The sequence below is a fragment of the Epinephelus fuscoguttatus genome, linkage group LG19 (assembly GCF_011397635.1).
Source record: "Epinephelus fuscoguttatus linkage group LG19, E.fuscoguttatus.final_Chr_v1".
Taxonomy (NCBI): domain Eukaryota; kingdom Metazoa; phylum Chordata; class Actinopteri; order Perciformes; family Serranidae; genus Epinephelus; species Epinephelus fuscoguttatus.
The window spans coordinates 9,324,279-9,344,399 of NC_064770.1; the positions used below are offsets into that span (position 1 = coordinate 9,324,279).

The following is a 20,121-nucleotide window of genomic DNA, read 5'->3' on the forward strand; positions in this document are numbered from 1 at the left end:
TGTAAACCTATTTCCTTGCTCTAACTTAACATAGAACTCTGTTCAAATCCAAAAGCTTTTTTTCCCTTCCTTTCATCAGATAACAAACCCACACAATAACTTTCCTGTCATATCCCTGTTAACTTCTTTTTTGGGGGCATTATTTCAGACTTCTACTGTCCCCACAGCTTTAAAAAATAAGGAGGTTATCATTACAACTAGATTGTTGTGCAAAACCTGCAGCACTGCGGACTGGAAAAACTGCAGTAAAACACATATTTGATCTGTTAATGGAAAACAGATTTTGATGATTTGTGATGACAGTTTTGGTCACTACATTATTTGTAAACTGCAATACTGCTATATTTCTCTGCACAAATAGACAACTGTATGATTAAATTATGACCCAGAAAGCAGCAAGAAAATTAACATGTAATGAAATATAAATGATGTGGTGGCCCTCTAAAAGAATGCAACATACATCACTTTATCTTTGATAAAACATTAAGGAGTAAGGGTGTTAATGCAGCCCAAGACTTGCAGTGGTGGATTTTAACTGTGTACATCCAGTACTGTACTTAAGTACAGTTTTGAGGTACTACTTAAGCATCTTTAATTTTCTGCTTTTATTCCATTACATCTCAGAGGCAAGTATACTTTTTCCCTCACTATCTGACAACATTAGTTACTAGTTACTTTGGACTCCTCTAATGTTGAGATTATTATAAAATATAAATTATGATGTTACATCATAAGCTAAATAAGATATTAAGATGCAGTATATAATTATATTCTACTAACATAATATAGGCCTATATTATTCTGAAATGGGCAGCTCTACTTAATGAGAACTTACATTTTCTGGTAATTTTAGTATATTTTCGTGCTAATAGCCTGTTTATTAACTATAAAGGTACTTAACTAAGTTTTTGAGTGCAACATTTTTACTTGCAACAGAGAAGGCTGTTTCTGTACAGTGGAATTGCTGCTTTACTAAAGTAACCTAAAAGATCTGAGGCTACCTCTTTCACCTTGTAAGGACTGGTTTTGGGCTACTTGGAAGTTGTATCGTGGAGTGAAAGTGTGTGCTACAAATATGCAAATAAAATTAGGCTACTTTAAAGTTGGGATTTCATAATAACAGCCCTTCTGACGTCACGACTGTTTCCTCCCCTAGCCTCCCTACTTTCCTCCCCCTCCTGTTTGAGGAGAGACAGCCTGTTTTCCGAAGGAGAGAAACTGTCCCGGAGCCTCCAGACTGGGATTGTCCGAGTGAGAACATGCGGGCAGCGGGGCACCAGCTGGCCGCTGTGCTGGCTCTGTTTGCCGCAGTGTTCGGGTCGCGGGCGGAGGTGATCGATGACATCTTGAACAGCCTCTCCAGGGGAGCATCCTTCCTGGAGCGGCAACATGAGCACATCAACCTGGATGGGGTGGTCGGCTTCCTTATGCTGCAAGGTACGTCAACACGCCCTGTGGTAAAAAAGCTGCAGGAAACATCTGGAAAATATCTGTGTTTTTGTTTATTTGGCCCAAGTGGGTCGCTTTTTTAGGCAAATGCGCTATAGGCACTACTACTAATAAGTAAACTATTCTGTGGTGAAATGGTACTACACTGCTCGATATAGGGGACATTTTAGGGGAATCATAGCCTATTGTTTAAAAGTTGAAGACTGTCAAACCTAACAGACACACTTTTGTCCCTAATTTGAGTTATTAAGCTGTAGAGGGATATAAAGTGCTTTTACAGCAAAGACAATACATTGACATTTTAAACAATTCAATACCTTTTCTTCTAAAAACACTAAATTGTGTTTTATTATAAGCATTTTGTTATATTTTTGCATTTTGTTTAATTAATGATGAACATTTGCCAACCAGTAAATACATCTACATTACAGCAGAATTTAGTTGTAATAATGCTACAGCTTAGTTTCTTAAATGAGAACACACCACATTATAATAATGTGTTATCTATCTATCTATCTATCTATCTATCTATCTATCTGTCTGTCTATCTTTCTATCTAATATCATTGAGTTACTATTCCCATAAAGTCAACAGGTTCAAAGTTCAAGCCTGGTGGTGACCGAGATTTTGTAACTCTGGGGGTCAGATGAGCAATCTCTCAAAACAGTTTAGTGTTTAAATGTCATCTCAACACCTGCTTATTTCAAAGGCATTTCATTAATTCTTTATTCTGTTTTTTTGCTGTTTTTTTAATTGAAATATCTGTCATTGAACTTTGTGACCTCGTGTAAGAAGTGCTATATTTATTTACAGTTGTGCTAGCAGCTTTGTGAAGCTGTACTAAGGTTCAGTGGTGGTTGAAGTAAAAGCTAACATTAGAATGCTAACATGCTCACAATGACAGTGCTAACATGCTGATGTTTAGCCTTTACAGTCTTTATCAAAGTTATTACAATTCATCCTAAGGGGAACATGAATGTGTGAACCACATTTCATCATGACCCATTCAATAGTTGTTGAGGTATTTCACAAAAAAATATAAATGTGAATCTCATGGTGGCACTAGAGGAAAACCCAGAGGATCACCAAAGTCAGCAGGGTTCATCCCCCTGAGAGCATAAATGTGTGTAATAAATTTCAGCCAAATAGCATGGAAATACGCCCAGTAGATTTTGAGATATGTTGAGGCCTTGAAGTGTTGAACAAAGCGAAGAGTGAACTGATGTGGTTGCCAGTGGGCAATGGAGCTGCCCAAAAATCAATATTAATTCAGTGCTGTTATTTCAACGTTGCCAAAGCAAAGAATTAATAATAATAATAACTTTATTTATATAGCACCTTTAAAAACAAAAGTTTACAAAGTGCTTTGACAAACAAAGCAAATGCAGGATATCTATAGCAACAGAGAGTCAAAACAGTGAGGGCAAACAGCTAAAATTGAGTTAAGCAAAACACAGACAGAATGATAAGACAGAATGTTAAAAGAGATAAGAACAATAAAGGCAACAATAAATATTTCTAAATACTAGAAACAAACGAATAGAAGGATAAAAAGACAACATTGCACAATGACAACAGAATAACAAAGAATAAACAATTAAAAGGAATAGAATAAAATAAATTAAAAGAATAAACAAAAAGAATAAATAAAAAGATGACATCACATAAAGGCAAGTCTATAAAAATGGGTTTTAAGAAGAGATTTAAAAGATGTTACTGATTCTGCAAGCATCATCTCCTCAGGCAGGTCGTTCCAAAGTCGAGGGGCCCTGATGGAAAAGGCGCGGTCGCCTTTAGATTTAAGTCTCGACTTTGGAATGGCCAGGAGGGCCCTGCCCGAGGATCTAAGGCTGTGTACTGGCTCATATGGGGTCAGCGTTTCTGCTATGTAACTTGGGGACAGACCCAGACGGGCTTTAAAAGTGATCAGTAAAATCTTAAAATCAATTCTAAAACGCACAGGGAGCCAATGGAGGGAAGCCAGGATTGGGGTGATGTGATACCATCTGTTAAAACCAGTAAGAAGCCTAGCTGCTGCGTTCTGGACCAGTTGGAAGTGGGAGAGTGATTTATGGTTTATGCCAGAGAGGAGTGAGTTACAGTAATCGAGTCTGGAGAAGATGAATGCGTGGATTATTATTATTATTTTTTTTTTAAGTCAGAATGTGGGAGCATGGGTTTGATTTTGGAGATAGTTCTTAACTGATGGAAGCAGGACTGGACAACTTTATTGATATGAGGTTGGAAGTTGAGGTCTGGATCGAATATTACTCCTAAGTTTCTAACTGCGGATTTGATGTTAACGGACAGGGGACCAAGGCTATTTTCAATGGGACTGGTGGAGTTTAGGGGAGTGAACAGTATGATTTCGGATTTGGAGTTATTGAGTTGAAGAAAGTTTTGGGCCATCCAACAGTTGATATCGTTGAGACAGTCTAACACAGCAGCTAGGCTTCTTGGGTCATCCAGTCTCAGCAGGAGGTATACCTGTGCGTCGTCCGCATAGCAATGGAAAGACACATTGTGGTGGCGGATGATCTGACCGAGTGGAAGCATATAAATAGAAAATAAAATTGGACCTAAAATTGAACCTTGCGGTACACCACAGGTAATCTGAGTTTTCGAGGATGTGTAATTACCTATGGTGACTGCAAAAGTTCTATCTAAAAGGTGGGAATAAAACCACCTAAGTGCAGTGCAATTATCAACACTTATTCAATATTATTTAGCGTTGAACAATAAAAATGATAATTTTGATGGTATTTCAATATTGAGTGAGTGACCTTGCCGCCTGGGATTAAACTTTCTGTTTAAGGCAGAAATACCTAATTATACCTTTCTTAAGTATATCTTAACCAGATGTTTAAATACAGGTATAAACTCCTCAAACTCCTCCTGCTCACCCATAAAGCCCTCCATAACCAGGCCCCCTCTTACCTCACAGACCTGCTCCACCCTTACACCCCTTCCTGCAGCCTCCGCTCTTCCAATGCCAATCTTCTCACCGTCCCCAAGACCAAGCACAGAACCTGGGGGGACAGAGCCTTCTCCGTTGCTGCCCCCAACTGACCTCCCATCATTCAAATCACTACTCAAAACTCACCTGTTCTGTTCTGCTTTTAATGTTTAGCTACTTTTTTATTCATTTATTTATTTATTTGTTTTTCACTCCCATTGCTATTCCTCTTTGTCTTCGATGTCTTTTGCTGTAAATTGTTTTTTGATGTGTTTTTAACCTATTCTGTAAAGTGACTTTGAGAACTTTGGAAAGCGCTTTATAAATAAAATTTATTATTATTATTATTATTATTATAAGTCAAATATACTTAGACTTTTTGTATACTTGTTGGTATAAGCCATGTACTCTTGGTAAGTCCATAAACTACATAAAAAGCAAACTGAAAGCATACTCTTTCATTATTAGTTAATAAAGTATACTGATAGCACACTTGAATAAAGTTGTTTTTTGTAAGGGAATCCATCCAATATTTGTTGAGATTTTTCAACCTGGACTGGCAGACAGAGCGACACCCATACAGCAAAGCAGCTTGCATAGTTAAAACACACAGGACATGACCTCAGTGAGCGTGTTTGCATGCACACTAATAAACTGATCATTGTCTGATTTCTGGAGTTACCTGATTATTCAAGTGGTCATGTGAACAGCATAATCCGATAGGCTTTATCAGATAAAAGCCATTATCTGATGATGAGAAATCACATAAACACACCTAGCTTTTCCCCCAATAGTCAGATTATTTGGTGCATGTATACCCTTTAATCTGGTTTCTTTCAGGTTTTGCTATTTTATACTCCCACTCCCACATTTTAGAGGGAAATATTGTACTTTCTACTCCACTACGTTAATCTGACAGCTTTTGTTTCCTTTCAGATAAAGATTTTACATAAAATAATATATTTTTATATTCTCAGTGTTTAAATTGTCACTTTTATTTTATCTCACTTATATGTTATGCACTTTGTGTGAGAAGTTTATATACAATACACTTGTATATTGCACTTTGCAGTACTTTTACTCCGAATCTACCCAAAGTATGTAAAATTGGCTCTACATTGATAAACTACACATTAGCATGCTCTCACATGTATTTGTTAATGATAAAAACAAACAGTACTGTAAGAATATAAGCTGTCAGCATGATGAGCGCTTTATTTTGCAAATATATGACTTGCGTACTTTTTGAGGTTTTTCAAGGATATGAGTACCTATTGTAACAGGAAGTTTGAGTTTTATGTCATGTACTTGAGGAGAAATCCAACTGAAGGACTGAATCATGTAAACCAGGTTTTTCTGATTATCAGATTATTGAAGTGCACGTAAACACGTCAAATCGGATTATTACCATTATCTGATTATTCCCAGTTATCTGATTATTGTGCGCATGTAATCGTGCTCAGTGTTAAGTTTTAATAAATTGCTTGCGATTTCCATTTGCATACAGCCGTTCTCATACAAACAGACACTATTTTTGCAAAGAATGCATTTTCTCTTTGACCCACTGATCCTGATTCTGCTGTTTTGTGTTTCAGCTGAGCTGAAGGAGGCAGTTCGGACGTGGCCTCACAGTGACCCGATCAGCTGGGCTCAGAGAACCCGCGCAGTCGCTCTGGTCAGACGTCTTGATCAGAGCTTCAACAAGGCCATTGCCGCCCTGCAGCAGAATGACCCCAAATACTACAGAGGTGAGAAAGACTTCATTTTCCAGAAATCCTGTGGTGTTTGATCAAATGTAACCAGACAAGCGCACAAACCCTTTGGTCAATGAAAGACCTGCAGTTATAACTTAAAACAGGTAAAACCCACTGTCACGCATGAAAAACTGCCAGCTCAGGAGGCCTCTGTTGTTAATAAAATAAAATGTTAATAAATGTGAATGAGCTTTACTAAGTAATAATAATGTTGAACTAGAAAATTTATAAAAAAAAAAAAAAAAAAAGACTGCTTGTCTGACACTTGGTGTGCATTTCAATGCGAATACTACCAGTATTAAGTAAGCTGTATCTTTCAGGTTCATGAGACACATGTTACCTGTGTGTCAGTCAGAAAGAGAAAATACAACGGTTGAGCAAAGGCCACTGTCACAATAGCTATATACAGTACATGATAACATTATTTCAGTCAGGAACACTTTTGTCTAAGATAATCTATGTCCATTTGCAGTATTATATTTGGCCGGATGGCTCTGTTCTGGGGCCTCTATGCCTTTCCTTGGGCCTACACTAAAGGCGTAAGGTGGAGAGAGCACACCTCTCTACCATTCCACGTCCTTACATGGAAAGCCTAAAGCAGAGAGCGCAAACCTTCCTGCCCTTCCAGCCAGCATCAATGACAAACAGAAATGACATTGATAAGTCAGACACAACATGAAAAGGAGGAGCTGGAGTGGAGGCCGGTTGCAAAGCAGCTTGCAGAGGAAGCAGCAACAGTAGACAGGTCGCAGTTTAAATAGGGCACCCTGAATGAGATTTGCCAATTGGTTACATAGGAAGGAATTATGTGATCTATCAGCTGACTCCCTTCCATCAATTAGCTGCTCCATCAGTAGCAGATGTAGCAGAGATGTGAGACAAGCTTGACATTGTGTCCTGCCTGACCTAACGCTATGCTCAATTAGTAACACCTGTGTAGAACTACCTTAAAGCTGCTGTTTGACATGTCCTGCAAGGAGAGAATAAAACAGCCACATTAAAAATGGCTCTGAGAGGAGCCTCTGAAGCTGAGGACAGACAGCCAACGTAACTGTCTGATATTAATGTTTATCAGGAGCTCACTGAGATCAATGTCTTTTTCACAGCATCTCTTTTAATGCACAGACAAAAGATGCAATCATGGAAATCCAAATGATTCCATCCAAAATATAAATTTCCCCCCTTTGGGTATTAATGAGGACAGAGGAGGGTCACACTCAACGACAAGAGGTCACTTTATGCAAGAAGACAAAACATTAATTTCAGTTAGACTGTAAATGATCATTAATACATAGTTTATGATGGTTAAGAACAGGCTTATACCTCAGAGAGAATCCCCTCCTGTGTGTCATGCAGAGTTTGAGCCCCTGCTGTCGTGGAGTTTCTGGTTGATTCCTCAGGAGTGGAGCTCCACAGATTCCAGCCTGGTGTATCCCTCTACCATGACCACCGAGTGTTATGATGAGCAGCTCAGCGACAAATGTCTGACCCTGCTGCTGGGAACCTGGTACGAACACATTTTAACAAACACCTGACATAGCACGACTTTATTTCACCACAAGCAATCTCAAGGAGACTGAGGTTCACAACCCGTCTGCCAAACACAGCCAGAGCCTGTGTCTTTTGATTACAACTACAGTCTTTTACTGACCTTAACCAGATGTAAATCATGGATCAGAAAATAGTTTACAGTATTCATTTGACTTACTAAAGTATCTCTAAACAGTGTCCACTGTCCAGCTGCTAAAAATGTGGACAAGAGGAACTCTGAGAAAATATAAATGTTGATTCTTGGTAGCTCTCAGTTATTAATGTGCCCTTGGACAGCACAGAAAATCTATACCAGGGGTGGCCAAAACTACGTCCCAGGGCCAACTGCGGCCATTTTTAAATGGCCTGAGGCAATTTTTAAAAAATAGATCTCAACATGGCTTGTGCATACTTGTAATAAATTGCACTTTATGTACATTTCACGGCTTAGTTAAAACACGATGGCCAACATCTTTAATAACTAGGTTATTACAAGCAAACCCGGCTATTGCACTTATTCATTTGAACACTGGATTGTTCTATTTTACCTACAATGATTTATTACTAGTCAAAAAACATTTACCTCAGTAAACAATGCGGCGTACCAGTAAAGATGACTGACTGACTGATGTATTTTATTTCAGTCATTTCAATCATTGCACATTACAATCTTTGCATATTATCTTTGCATTATAGTACACATCAGACTTATACTCTTTTTTTTATTTTTATTTTTTTAAATAAATAGACTACTGTAGATTGAAAAGGAAAAGGCTGAAGCTGTACAGCTTTTTTGTGCCTTCCCTTAAAGGGCCAGTGTGTAATATTTAGCATGGTTTATTGTCAAATCTGAATCTGAATCTGAATCTGAATATTCTACCCATTAATATGTTTATGTGTATAATTGCTACGAAATAAAATTCGTTTGGTTTTTGTAGCCTTAAAATTATGCTTTTATATATATATATATATATATATATATGTATATAGCAAGGGCCTTGCTTTAGAGAGGTCGCTATCTCGCGCCGCCATGTATGTACGGCAGCCTGAGCGGACAATCCAGCCAGCCAGAGAACGCGTTTCGAGTGTATAAATAAACCAATGAAGAAAGCGGAAGGAAGGAAGAAGGAGGAGGAAACAGCAGAGAGTGTTAGTAGTTCGTTGATAGAGAGTAGTGAAAAGTTTTTTTAGTTATAAAGTTTGCGAATGGACCACACTTAGCACGCAACAGGAGAGAATGAACCCGAACCGTTATCTGCAAGGAAAAGAAGACGCAACTTCACTCCTTGTGATGCGCTCTCTGCAGCGCTTTTCCTCCTGATGATATATCTCCCCAACGATGGGAGCACCGAATCCCATTCTGTGCAGCAAAATGGGAGCAGAGGATTCAGCCTCTCTTCTCGCCCGCTCAGCATCCAACACATGGAGTTCCTCATCTGTATACTCCGGCTCAAACAGGTATGGCTCTGGAATTGTGTCCGCTACAAGACACTCTTCAAAATCGCATTCAAAGTCGTCCATTGCAGCTACTATAGTCCGGAGATATTGCTAGGCTAAATAAACAGCTGAGTTTTGTTTACAGGTTACGTCTGTGCCTGCTCACCGGTGTATCCCAGCGGATCACAGTGCAGGACGTACTGAAAATTTTCATCTTATGTCAATAACAGACAATAGGATAGCAGTAACTTTACTCCTATGTACCCTGCTGATTGGATTCAAACCACCGTTTATTACTGAACAGTACAGGTTACTGTTGGCCATAACTACGCCAAAACAACCAACAAACAACAAACAACAATTTAGCTGTATCTCCAACTGTGCACTCCTGCTCTCTCCTCCAGCTCGCTCATACACACACCAGCAAGTGCACTCACACAGCTCTCATCCCCGTCACACTCGCACCCCGCCTCCCTACCTATACTCATTCAATCGCAAACATGCCATTAACTCACAGAACACTGACATTATAACAGAACATTTACTGCAGGGTCGCTACAATATTGTAGTGTAAGCTGTCAGTCAGTGTGCGGGCTGGAGATTGGTGGAGCAGAGAGGGGAGGGCTGCCCTGCTCGGTACTATAAGTGAGTATGTGTGTATGAAGTGTGTGTGCTACGTTGGAAGAGTCAGAGTTTGGGACGGAGTCTGTTACGTCCTACCCCCTGGAGTGTTACCGGAGTTTTTGGAGTGCTCAAATAAACGGGCCTTTTCCCCAAGCGCTACTCTGGTCTCCTGCTCGTGAGTGATTCATTACAATATCGTAACATGGTTTAGATTTCTAAATAAATATTCACCTCCTCACTAGATAGACCTACTCCTGAAAAACTTGTGTCTGCGCAAGGCTTTTTGTCCCTACGAGGCCACCGTCATTTACCCGACGGGAGGAGTGAGCGAGTGAGCCCTGCAATGTAGAATTTGACCACTGGTGTCACTGTTTTCAATGGTTTTCAACCCATTTTACATACTGGCCCTTTAATCCGTCCCATCAATAAATGATTGCAAGAATGGTAACACCAACAAGGAGAAAAAACAACAGAAAAAAACAAACAAACAAAAAAAACGGAAATGTATCCATCAAGAAAACGAATAGTCAATAATTAACAAATGAAACATAGATAAGAGTCACAATACACATTATGTATCCGATCGTGCACCAATTTTACTATACTTTTCAAGTAGAATATATTTAAACTTCTTTATAGACTGAAAGATATTCTTACTTTTTTTTCAGTTTGTCCTGTAAACTATTCCATAACTTCACCCCAATGACGGAAATACACATACTTTTAAGTGTTGTACGAACTTTAGATTGTCGGAAAATAAATTCACGTCTTAAATCATATTGCCTATCTCTGCCAACAATTATTTTTTGTAGTTTACTAGGGAGTAAATAATTTCTTGCCTTATATACTACCTGTGCTGTTTTAAGATCCACTATGTCAGGGAACTTTAATAGTCTTAATTTAGAAAACAGTATATTGGTGTGATGGTTGAACCTTACGTTATTTACAATTCTTATTGCCTTTTTCTGCATAGTAATAATAGGTTGTAGGTTGCTTTTGTATGTGTTTCCCCACATCTCAGCACAATATGTCAGGTATGGTAAAATGAGGGTACAGTACAGTGTGTGCAATGTTTTGTGGTTTAATATGTGTCTGATCTTACCTAAAATGCCAGTACTCCTTGCCATCTTCAACCTGACATGGTCTATATGGGTTTTCCAATTAAGTTTGTGATCTATTTTCACTCCCAGAAAAGTATAATCATAAACTCTTTCAAGGCTAAAGCTGCTACTACTTACTCCTACCTGTATGTTAGGGTGAACTGGTCTGTTTCCAAATAAAATAAACTTTGATTTATTAACATTCAGAGAAGGTTTGTTGTTATCAAACCACAGTTACAGTTTCCCTAGTTCAGTTGTGACATCCCCCAATAGCTGTTGTAAATGCTCGCCAGAACAGAACATATTAGTGTCATCAGCAAAAATGACAAATTTAAGAATATTACAGACATTAATTATATCGTTTATGTATAATATAAATAGTTTTGGACCAAGTATTGATCCCTGTGGGACGCCACAAGTGATATCTAAGCATGCCGACCTATACTCACCCAACTGCACAAACTGTTGTCTATTTTCAATATAGCTTTATACCCAACTAAGCCCCACCCCCCAATACCATACCGTTCCAACTTTTATAATATAATTTCGTGATTTATTGTATCAAATGCTTTCTTTAGATCTATGAACACTCCTACTGAGTACAGTTTATTGTCCAATGAGTTTGTTAATTCTTCTACCACTTCCATCAGTGCCAGTGAAGTGGATCTGTTGCTTCTAAAGCCATATTGGCTATATGTTAATAAATTGTTTATCTATGAAACTGTCCAACCTTGCAATAAATAATTTTTCTAGGATGGAAGATAGAGGAATAGTTTTTGTAGTATGTTAGCACACCAATAAACCACTGCAATGTCAAACATTAAACTGTTTAGTAGTGTTGCCTAGTAATTTGAAGGGAAAAGGAATTTTCTAGGGCAACTGGGCTTTTTTGGTCTAGAAACAGATTATTTTGCCATGTAACTGGTTGAAAACTATGCATTTACTATTGATTGGTCTATACAGTCAGCACAGTTTCAAGATAGGCACCCAAGATTAGTGTCACCAATTCAGGACCTTTGACCTTTTGGATATAAAATGTCATCACTTCATCATTTTATCTTATTAGACATTTGTGTGAAACTTTGTCATAACTAGCGTATGAATTGAGTTACGACCAGAAGCATGTTTTGTGAGGTCATAGTGACATCTGACCACCAACCTTGAATCAGTTCATCACTGGGTCAGTGTGGATATTTGTGCCAAATTTGAGGAAATTCTCTCAAGGCCTTATTGAGATATCACATTCACGAGAATGAGATGTGAGGGCACAGTGACCTTCAGACACCAAAATTTAATCAGTTCATTGTTGAACCTAAATGGACATTTGTGCCAAATTAGAAGAAATTCTGTATCATTGTTTTTGAGATATTGCATTCATTAAGAGGTTACAGTGACCTTGACCTTTGACCACTAAAACCTTAGCACTTCTCTGAATCCAAGTGGATGTTTTGACAAATTTTAAGAAATTCACTCAAGGCGAAGCATTACAAAAACAGTATTTCAAGTACTGTATGTTATGATTTACACTTAATATTCTCTGAAAAGCACATGAGGAGTTGTGTTTTAGTCCTCGACAAACTGATGTGTGTCTGTCTGATCAGGAAAATGAACGGGACGCCCTGCATCGTCACCAAACCATGTCGGGACACCATGACCCGCTTTGGCTGTCCACACTACTCTCTGTCCCACCAGCTGCTCTACTTCATGATTGGAAAAATGGTGAGATGTTTAACTGATTCACCCCAAAATTATTCAATCACTGAAAAGGATTTGTAACCACAGCTTTAGGAAAACATATATAAGATAATTTTTTGGCTAGACAAATGATGATGTCATGGATGTTAAAATATTCAGTGAGAGAAACTTTTCTTGCAGGTGGTTAAAAACTTTAAGAACAAGCTGGTATTAATATTGACTAATGCTGTGATGCTTTAGATTCTGTTTGAGTGAAAATATATCTATCTATGCATTTCGATTTTTTGCTCACTGGAAAAATGAAACTGCTACAATCCAGCTTCTAAGCCACAACAGAGTTAAAAGGGTCAAAGTATTTGTTTAAATATTAGATAGAGATTCACTTTTTCATTTTTTTTTTTTTTTGCCGAGAGCCAGCCTAATGCCTATGGCACCAGAGCTAGGAGGCGATTAGATAAGCTTAGCATAAAGACTGGAAGCAACTAACCTACCAACACTTCCAAAGCTCACTGATTAAAGGTACCCTGTAAAGTTTTTTTGTAAACTGTTAAAGGCGCCGTATGTAAGAATGTGGCCAAAACGGTTACTGCACTCAAATTCAAAATACTGCTGCGAGTCATGTCCGCCACCCCTCTCCTACAGATTCGAGGTTGCTGGACAGCGGCACGCTGGAGACTGATTTGCCCTGCCACGGGCGGCTGCCGTGGCAGGGCTGCGTCGCCGTGTCCTTGATCTTTGGTTTTCCAGTGGACCGTTCGAGCATGTCCAGCTTCTCTGCTGCTAACGCTGCTGCCGGGATGCAGCTGAGGAGAAGCCGGCTGCTCATGCTCTTATACAGTCTATGCTCATGCTATGTACTGGGACACTGCTAATGCTGCTTGCCGTGCTGCTGTAGCTCAGTCGTAACTGTAACTGATGCTGAGACTCTACTGACTGCATGACTGGTAGACGGCGGTGGGTAGTGCAACAGGCCAAAATACAAATTCAAAACATAAACATGATTTGCGGAACGCAGAATCTTTTTTTAAATGCGAATATTCTGGCTGTACTATTGTTGTCGGTGAGATCAGTATGTTATATGAACATTATTCCTTAGTCTCTGTGACATATTAGGAGGATTCTATGACTATTTGCTTTAGATTTCTTACATATAGCTCCTTTAAAGCAGGGGTGTCAAACTCATTTTAGAGATAATGGGCCAAATACAGCCCAATAAGATCTTAAGTGGGTTGTACCAGTAAGGAAGTAGTGAAGTAGTAGTGTAAGGAAGTACAAGTACATTCTGAAAACATCCATCCATTGACAAAACAGAAAATGAACAGCCTGAGATGTCAGAAAAAAAAAAGAAAAATAAGTGCTTTTTCAACAATATGTCAGTTTTTCCACATTCAGTCAGTCTACTACTCACTGTCATTACAAGTGCATTGGTCCATACATTTCTACTCCTCTGTAGTAATCTTGGCATCACAACACTAAACTAAGTAGAGCCAGGTGAAGTTATCACCTACATTAAAAAACATTTACAAATCTAAAGTTCTGGCAGTGCCATAGCCACAGGGTTCCACTAATACAGTGTCTGTTACAGCTGCTGATTGACATTAGTGTGCACTATGTTCAGTATCTTTAAATACGATCACAATAAGTACTCACTGATTTTACAGAGAACCGTAGCAGCATTGTACATGAAGTAAGTTTCTCACTGTTTAACTTGCTCCTACAACCTGTCACCTCTTAGCCTTGACAAGTGCTTCACTCTTTGGTGTGCAAAGTCATCCAGTTGGCTGCATTGGACTCTTTGGCAAGTTAAAGTTATGTTGACATTGTGTGAATCCTTGAGGCCAAAACACACACTGAATGCATTTACTTGCTCCTTAAACATACATTTTTCACATCCGTGTTTGCTCAGAGACGGTTTGGAAATGAGACGCCCATGCTAGATTCTTTTCCTGTATCTCATGGGTTTTATTACTGCTCTGCCCCTTTAGGAGACTAGCATCAGGTCCTGAGTTTATTGACTCTAATATGAAGTGCATGTGAGCGCAGATTATGACCACTTATTTTACCCTATAGTCACTGAAGTAAATACTGGGCCCTCTTTTTACAAGCCAGACATCTTCCAAACATTCCGAAACTAAAGCAGCATTTTTCAGACAGACATATCAGGAGAAAATAACTTCGTTGGAGACATGTCTCTGTCTTAGCAACACACTCTTGAGAGATCTGATATGATCTCGTACTCGGCTGATATCACATATTTAGCTTGTAGATAAAAACAAATGGGAAAATGAGGAGCAAACATTAAATTTGTCCTGTATGTAGTGTTGTATTGTTTTAAATGTGCTTTCAAAACAAAGAGGGGGGATGGGGGAGAGAGACGGCTGTGCCCTCTTAGGTGACAGGAAGTGTATACCACTTCATACCATTGGCGTGAAATATGTCAACTTTTGTAATAGAGCATTTTTTGGTTTGCTGGCTCACAGTCCTCTTCATTGCCTTTTTATGTTATCGCCACCAACTATCAGTCAGTGGAATAGCATCAAACTGGCATCCTTATGCTGGTGCATGAGAACATTAATAAAGGGACTCATTCTTAAAAAAATGCTCTGCAGGGCTGCAAGTGGTGAAGAACCACACCACGTACCTTTAGCCAGACAACAAAACAAAGTGAAGGACATTCAAACTAACAGTGCCCTAAAGGAGAGGAACATCTTTTTATAGATACCAGTAGTTACCTCTGAAAATACCCGCACAATGCAGGATTCTCAGTAGATGCTAAAATTGAAACACATCAGTAAATTAGCAGGAATAAGCAGAATCATTGTTTTATAACCTCGACTGTACTAAATTTCAGAGACACTGGCTGATTTGTGTTTCCCTCTCAGAGAGGCTGCACCAACCTGCTGAAAGGCGACACTCGAGCAACCCGAGCCAACATGACTGAACGCAGCTACGAGAAGATCTTTTGCTCCAACATGATGAAGACCAACCAGGACATCATCAGAGACGGTCTGACCGAGCAGACGGTGGACATCTTCATTGAAAACAGTGAGTTTTAAACAGGTTTCTCTCTTAGGGTTTTAATCTTCTTTTCTATCTTATCTAATAATTTATACTGGTTCCAAAATACATATATTTGCATAATATGTCTGGCAATTTTCATGCTTTACAAAAGTTTAAAAAAGACTTCCACCTCTGTTGGTTCATAAAACCCTTTGGAAAATCTAATAGCAATGTCTTGGTACATGTAACTATTGTTAATCAGATAGGGCTGTAACTAAATATTATTCTGACTGTCCATTAATTCTTCAGTTATAGTCTTGATCAATTAATTGCTTTGTTAGCTTCTCTCTGCTGTGTTTAATTTTTTTTTTTGCAAGGATTTTTTCAAGTTTAACCTTTCCTAACAAATTGTACAAGGGATGGAAAACAGCCAAAGTCAGCCTATGGGACAAAAATATTTTTAGTAACTTCCAGTGGAAAAAGACTTAAAGGTCTAGTGTGTAGGATTCATTAGCATCTAGTGGTAAGGTGCAGACCTGAAACATGTGCCTAGTGTGTAGGAGAACTACAGTGGCTGATTTGAAACCTGCCTCCACCCCAGCTCCTCCTTTTCATGCTGTGTCTGACTTATAAATTTCATTTCTGTTTGTCATTGATGCTGCTCTGTTCTGGTCTGGGGGTCTTTGCTGCTGCTCTCCCCGCCTTAGGCTTTCCATGTGGACGCATGGAAGGGCAGGGGGGTTTGCGCTCTCTGTCTCAGGCTTTCCTCATTTGCACATGGAAGGGCAGAGAGGTGAACTCTCTCAACTTTAGGCTTTCTACGTGGGCACACAAAAGGGCGGAGAGGTGTGCTCTCTTCACCTTAGGCTTTCCACGTAGGTGCGTGGAAGAGGCTTTCTGTGTAGTAGAAATACCACATATAATACTACAAATGGAAATAAAGTTTTCTTTGTCTAAAGTGTTCCCGACTAAACAATTCTTATTTTCAGGTTGATTTTAGACCACTGAAAACATAGTAATGAATATTATATACAATATTTGCCAAAACATGCCCCTAAATCCTACACACTGGACCTTTAAACTTTCTTGATTCATGTCCAGAAAATTACTGAAAGAAAGGAATCTGCACTGTGATCAAATTTAAATGTCATTAAGATTGAACAATGTTTTGACTGACTTGAGTTCCTCTGCTCTCCATCAACAGTCCTGATTTGTGGATTGGCTGGCTTCTCTGACTTCTACAATGCTGATTGGCTGCAGCATATCCTCAGGCTGCAGGATGAGGAAGTGGGCTGCTTTGGGAGAGACAGTGAGTGTTTTTTTTTTTACAGCAATTTAGTTGTAAAAATTACCTTGCCTTGTATCCGTGCTTCACTCTCAAACTGTGTTGAGACTAATGCACATCTGGATTTTTTTCTTTTCGGTCTGTTTAGATCAGAGGTGATAATCTTCTTCCTAGCTTGTCTATTTATACAGTACAGGCCAAAAGTTTGGACACACCTTCTCATTCAATGCGTTTTCTTTATTTTCTTGACTATTTACATTGTAGATTCTCACTGAAGGCATCAAAACTATGAATGAACACATGTGGAGTTATGTACTTAAGAAAAAAAGGTGAAATAACTGAAAACATGTTTTATATTCTAGTTTCTTCAAAATAGCCACCCTTTGCTCTGATTACTGCTTTGCACACTCTTGGCATTCTCTCCATGAGCTTCAAGAGGTAGTCACCTGAAATGATTTCCACTTCACAGGTGTGCCTTATCAGGGTTAATTAGTGGAATTTCTTGCTTTATCAATGGGGTTGGGACCATCAGTCGTGTTGTGCAGAAGTCAGGTTAATACACAGCCGACAGCCCTATTGGACAACTGTTAAAATTCATATTATGGCAAGAACCAATCAGCTAACTAAAGAAAAACGAGTGGCCATCATTACTTTAAGAAATGAAGGTCAGTCAGTCCGGAAAATTGCAAAAACTTTAAATGTGTCCCCAAGTGGAGTCGCAAAAACCATCAAGCGCTACAACGAAACTGGCACACATGAGGACCGACCCAGGAAAGGAAGACCAAGAGTCACCTCTGCTTCTGAGGATAAGTCCATCCGAGTCACCAGCCTCAGAAATCGCAAATTAACAGCAGCTCAGATCAGAGACCAGATGAATGCCACACAGAGTTCTAGCAGCAGACCCATCTCTAGAACAACTGTTAAGAGGAGACTGCGCGAATCAGGCCTTCATGGTCAAATAGCTGCTAGGAAACCACTGCTAAGGAGAGGCAACAAGCAGAAGAGATTTGTTTGGGCCAAAAAACACAAGGAATGGACATTAGACCAGTGGAAATCTGTGTTTTGGTCTGATGAGTCCAAATCTGAGATCTTTGGTTCCAACCGCCGTGTCTTTGTGAGACGCAGAAAAGGTGAACGGATGGATTCCACATGCCTGGTTCCCACTGTGAAGCATGGAGGAGGAGGTGTGATGGTGTGGGGGTGTTTTGCTGGTGACACTGTTGGGGATTTATTCAAAATTGAAGGCACACTGAACCAGCATGGCTACCACAGCATCCTGCAGCGACATGCCATCCCATCCGGTTTGCGTTTAGTTGGACCATCATTTATTTTTCAACAGGACAATGACCCCAAACACACCTCCAGGCTGTGTAAGGGCTATTTGACCAAGAAGGAGAGTGATGGAGTGCTGCGGGAGATGACCTGGCCTCCACAGTCACCGGACCTGGGGTGAGCTGGACCGCAGAGTGAAGGCAAAGGGGCCAACAAGTGCTAAACACCTCTGGGAACTCCTTCAAGACTGTTGGAAAACCATTTCAGGTGACTACCTCTTGAAGCTCATGGAGAGAATGCCAAGAGTGTGCAAAGCAGTAATCAGAGCAAAGGGTGGCTATTTTGAAGAAACTAGAATATAAAACATGTTTTCAGTTATTTCACCTTTTTTTCTTAAGTACATAACTCCACATGTGTTCATTCATAGTTTTGATGCCTTCAGTGAGAATCTACAATGTAAATAGTCATGAAAATAAAGAAAACGCATTGAATGAGAAGGTGTGTCCAAACTTTTGGCCTGTACTGTAGATACATGAGCTCCAAAACACATCTAATGTGGTTCATGTTTTTTTTTTTTTTTTTTTTATCACACGTAAACCAAAAAAAAGTGTTTTACCAGGTGGCATAAATGTAGACTTATTTGTTATTTAGCAGTCTGAGCACTCTGAACCGATTATTAGCTGGATAAAATGGATTAAGAGTTTATCTCCTCTGCTGTGTTTTTTTCCCAGAGAGCATCATCTCTCAGATCATCGGAGACGAGCTGCTGGAACAGCTGCAGCCTCACAGGAGAGTGAAGAGGAGGGAGAAAATACTTCCAGGTCAGTTTGTGACTGATGAATCTAATGTAATTTATAAGTCTGTCATCATACAGAGAGCTTTCTCTGCTGAGAATCACATATGGTATGTATCAACACTTTTGCTCCTGTACAATATTTTGGGACCCAATCACATACCAGTGTTCTCTTTTCCCCAGAATTTGAGTTTCACCTGTATCTCCATATTTAAAATCACTATACCACAAATGCAATTTGTAATTTTTAATTTTTATGTAACTTGAGGCAACTAGTAACTCACAGCAGAAGCAATGAATTTGACAGGACCTTAACCACAGACAAAAATATATGGTTGTTTGTAGTACTGAATGTACTCTTGAAACTATTTCTCTTCATTTATTTTATTGTCTTTTGTAAAGTTTTATGTTTTTCATTTTTTTATTTGGTGTATTGTTTATGGAACAAAGTCTTACAGAGTCAAAACAAACATCCTCACAGGGACATTCAAGTGTATTTTAATCAAAGCTGCCAAAAACATGCAAGTGTCCTAGTTAGTGTCAGCAAGTTGTGCAAAAATAACAAATGAATGAACGCTGAAGATAGACAGGAGTCAGTGATTGCTGTTGCTGTGAGATGGGTTAGTTTGAATCAAGGTATTATAGTTCCTGTTTCTTCAATTCCAATTTTCCCTCTTTTCTTTTAACTTCTTCATGGTTTGCACTTCTCTTTTTTCACTATCTATACTATTACTTTTGAAAGCAGAGATCCTTTTACTGCTAATACTTGTTGACTTTCAGCTAAGTAAAATTTTAAATGCAGCATTGTGACTTGTAAAGAATGTATTGGAGCATTTTATGACTGTGGTTTCTCTCCTCCTCCTCTGTTTATGTCTCATCTCTCAGATGGCTGTTCCAGTCATATGACAGCAGTGGCTGTCGGTGCTCTGGGAGGATACCTTAACTACTACTTGACAGAACAGGACATAACAAAGAGGCCACTCTCCTGAATGTCCCGACCACCACCCACCCTCTTCATGGGTGCGTTCACATGAGCAAAACGTTGTAGATCATCAGACAGAGGGGCTCTTCACGGTTGGACTCCCGACACAATGTTACTTTATGAACATAAGTCATAAGATGATGAAAATGCTTAATAAAATGCTGGGATGTGGGTGCTTGGCACAAAATGGAGATTTTCCTTCTACCTTTTTTTCCTATATTGTATTCTATGATTATAATGAGGA

The 20,121-nt window shown here is 39.2% G+C and overlaps 1 protein-coding gene across 1 annotated transcript; it reads left to right on the forward strand.

Moving 5' to 3' along the window:
- The first annotated feature begins 1,167 nt into the window (after positions 1-1,167).
- On the forward strand, positions 1,168-20,064 carry lg19h16orf89 (linkage group 19 C16orf89 homolog). Its single transcript, XM_049561493.1, has 8 exons — positions 1,168-1,437; positions 6,001-6,153; positions 7,516-7,666; positions 12,452-12,569; positions 15,428-15,590; positions 16,750-16,854; positions 18,834-18,923; positions 19,781-20,064. Exons 1-8 carry the CDS (start codon positions 1,260-1,262, stop codon positions 19,882-19,884), a joined length of 1,062 nt encoding a protein of 353 aa, XP_049417450.1. The 5' UTR covers positions 1,168-1,259; the 3' UTR covers positions 19,885-20,064.
- The last annotated feature ends 57 nt before the right edge of the window (positions 20,065-20,121 follow it).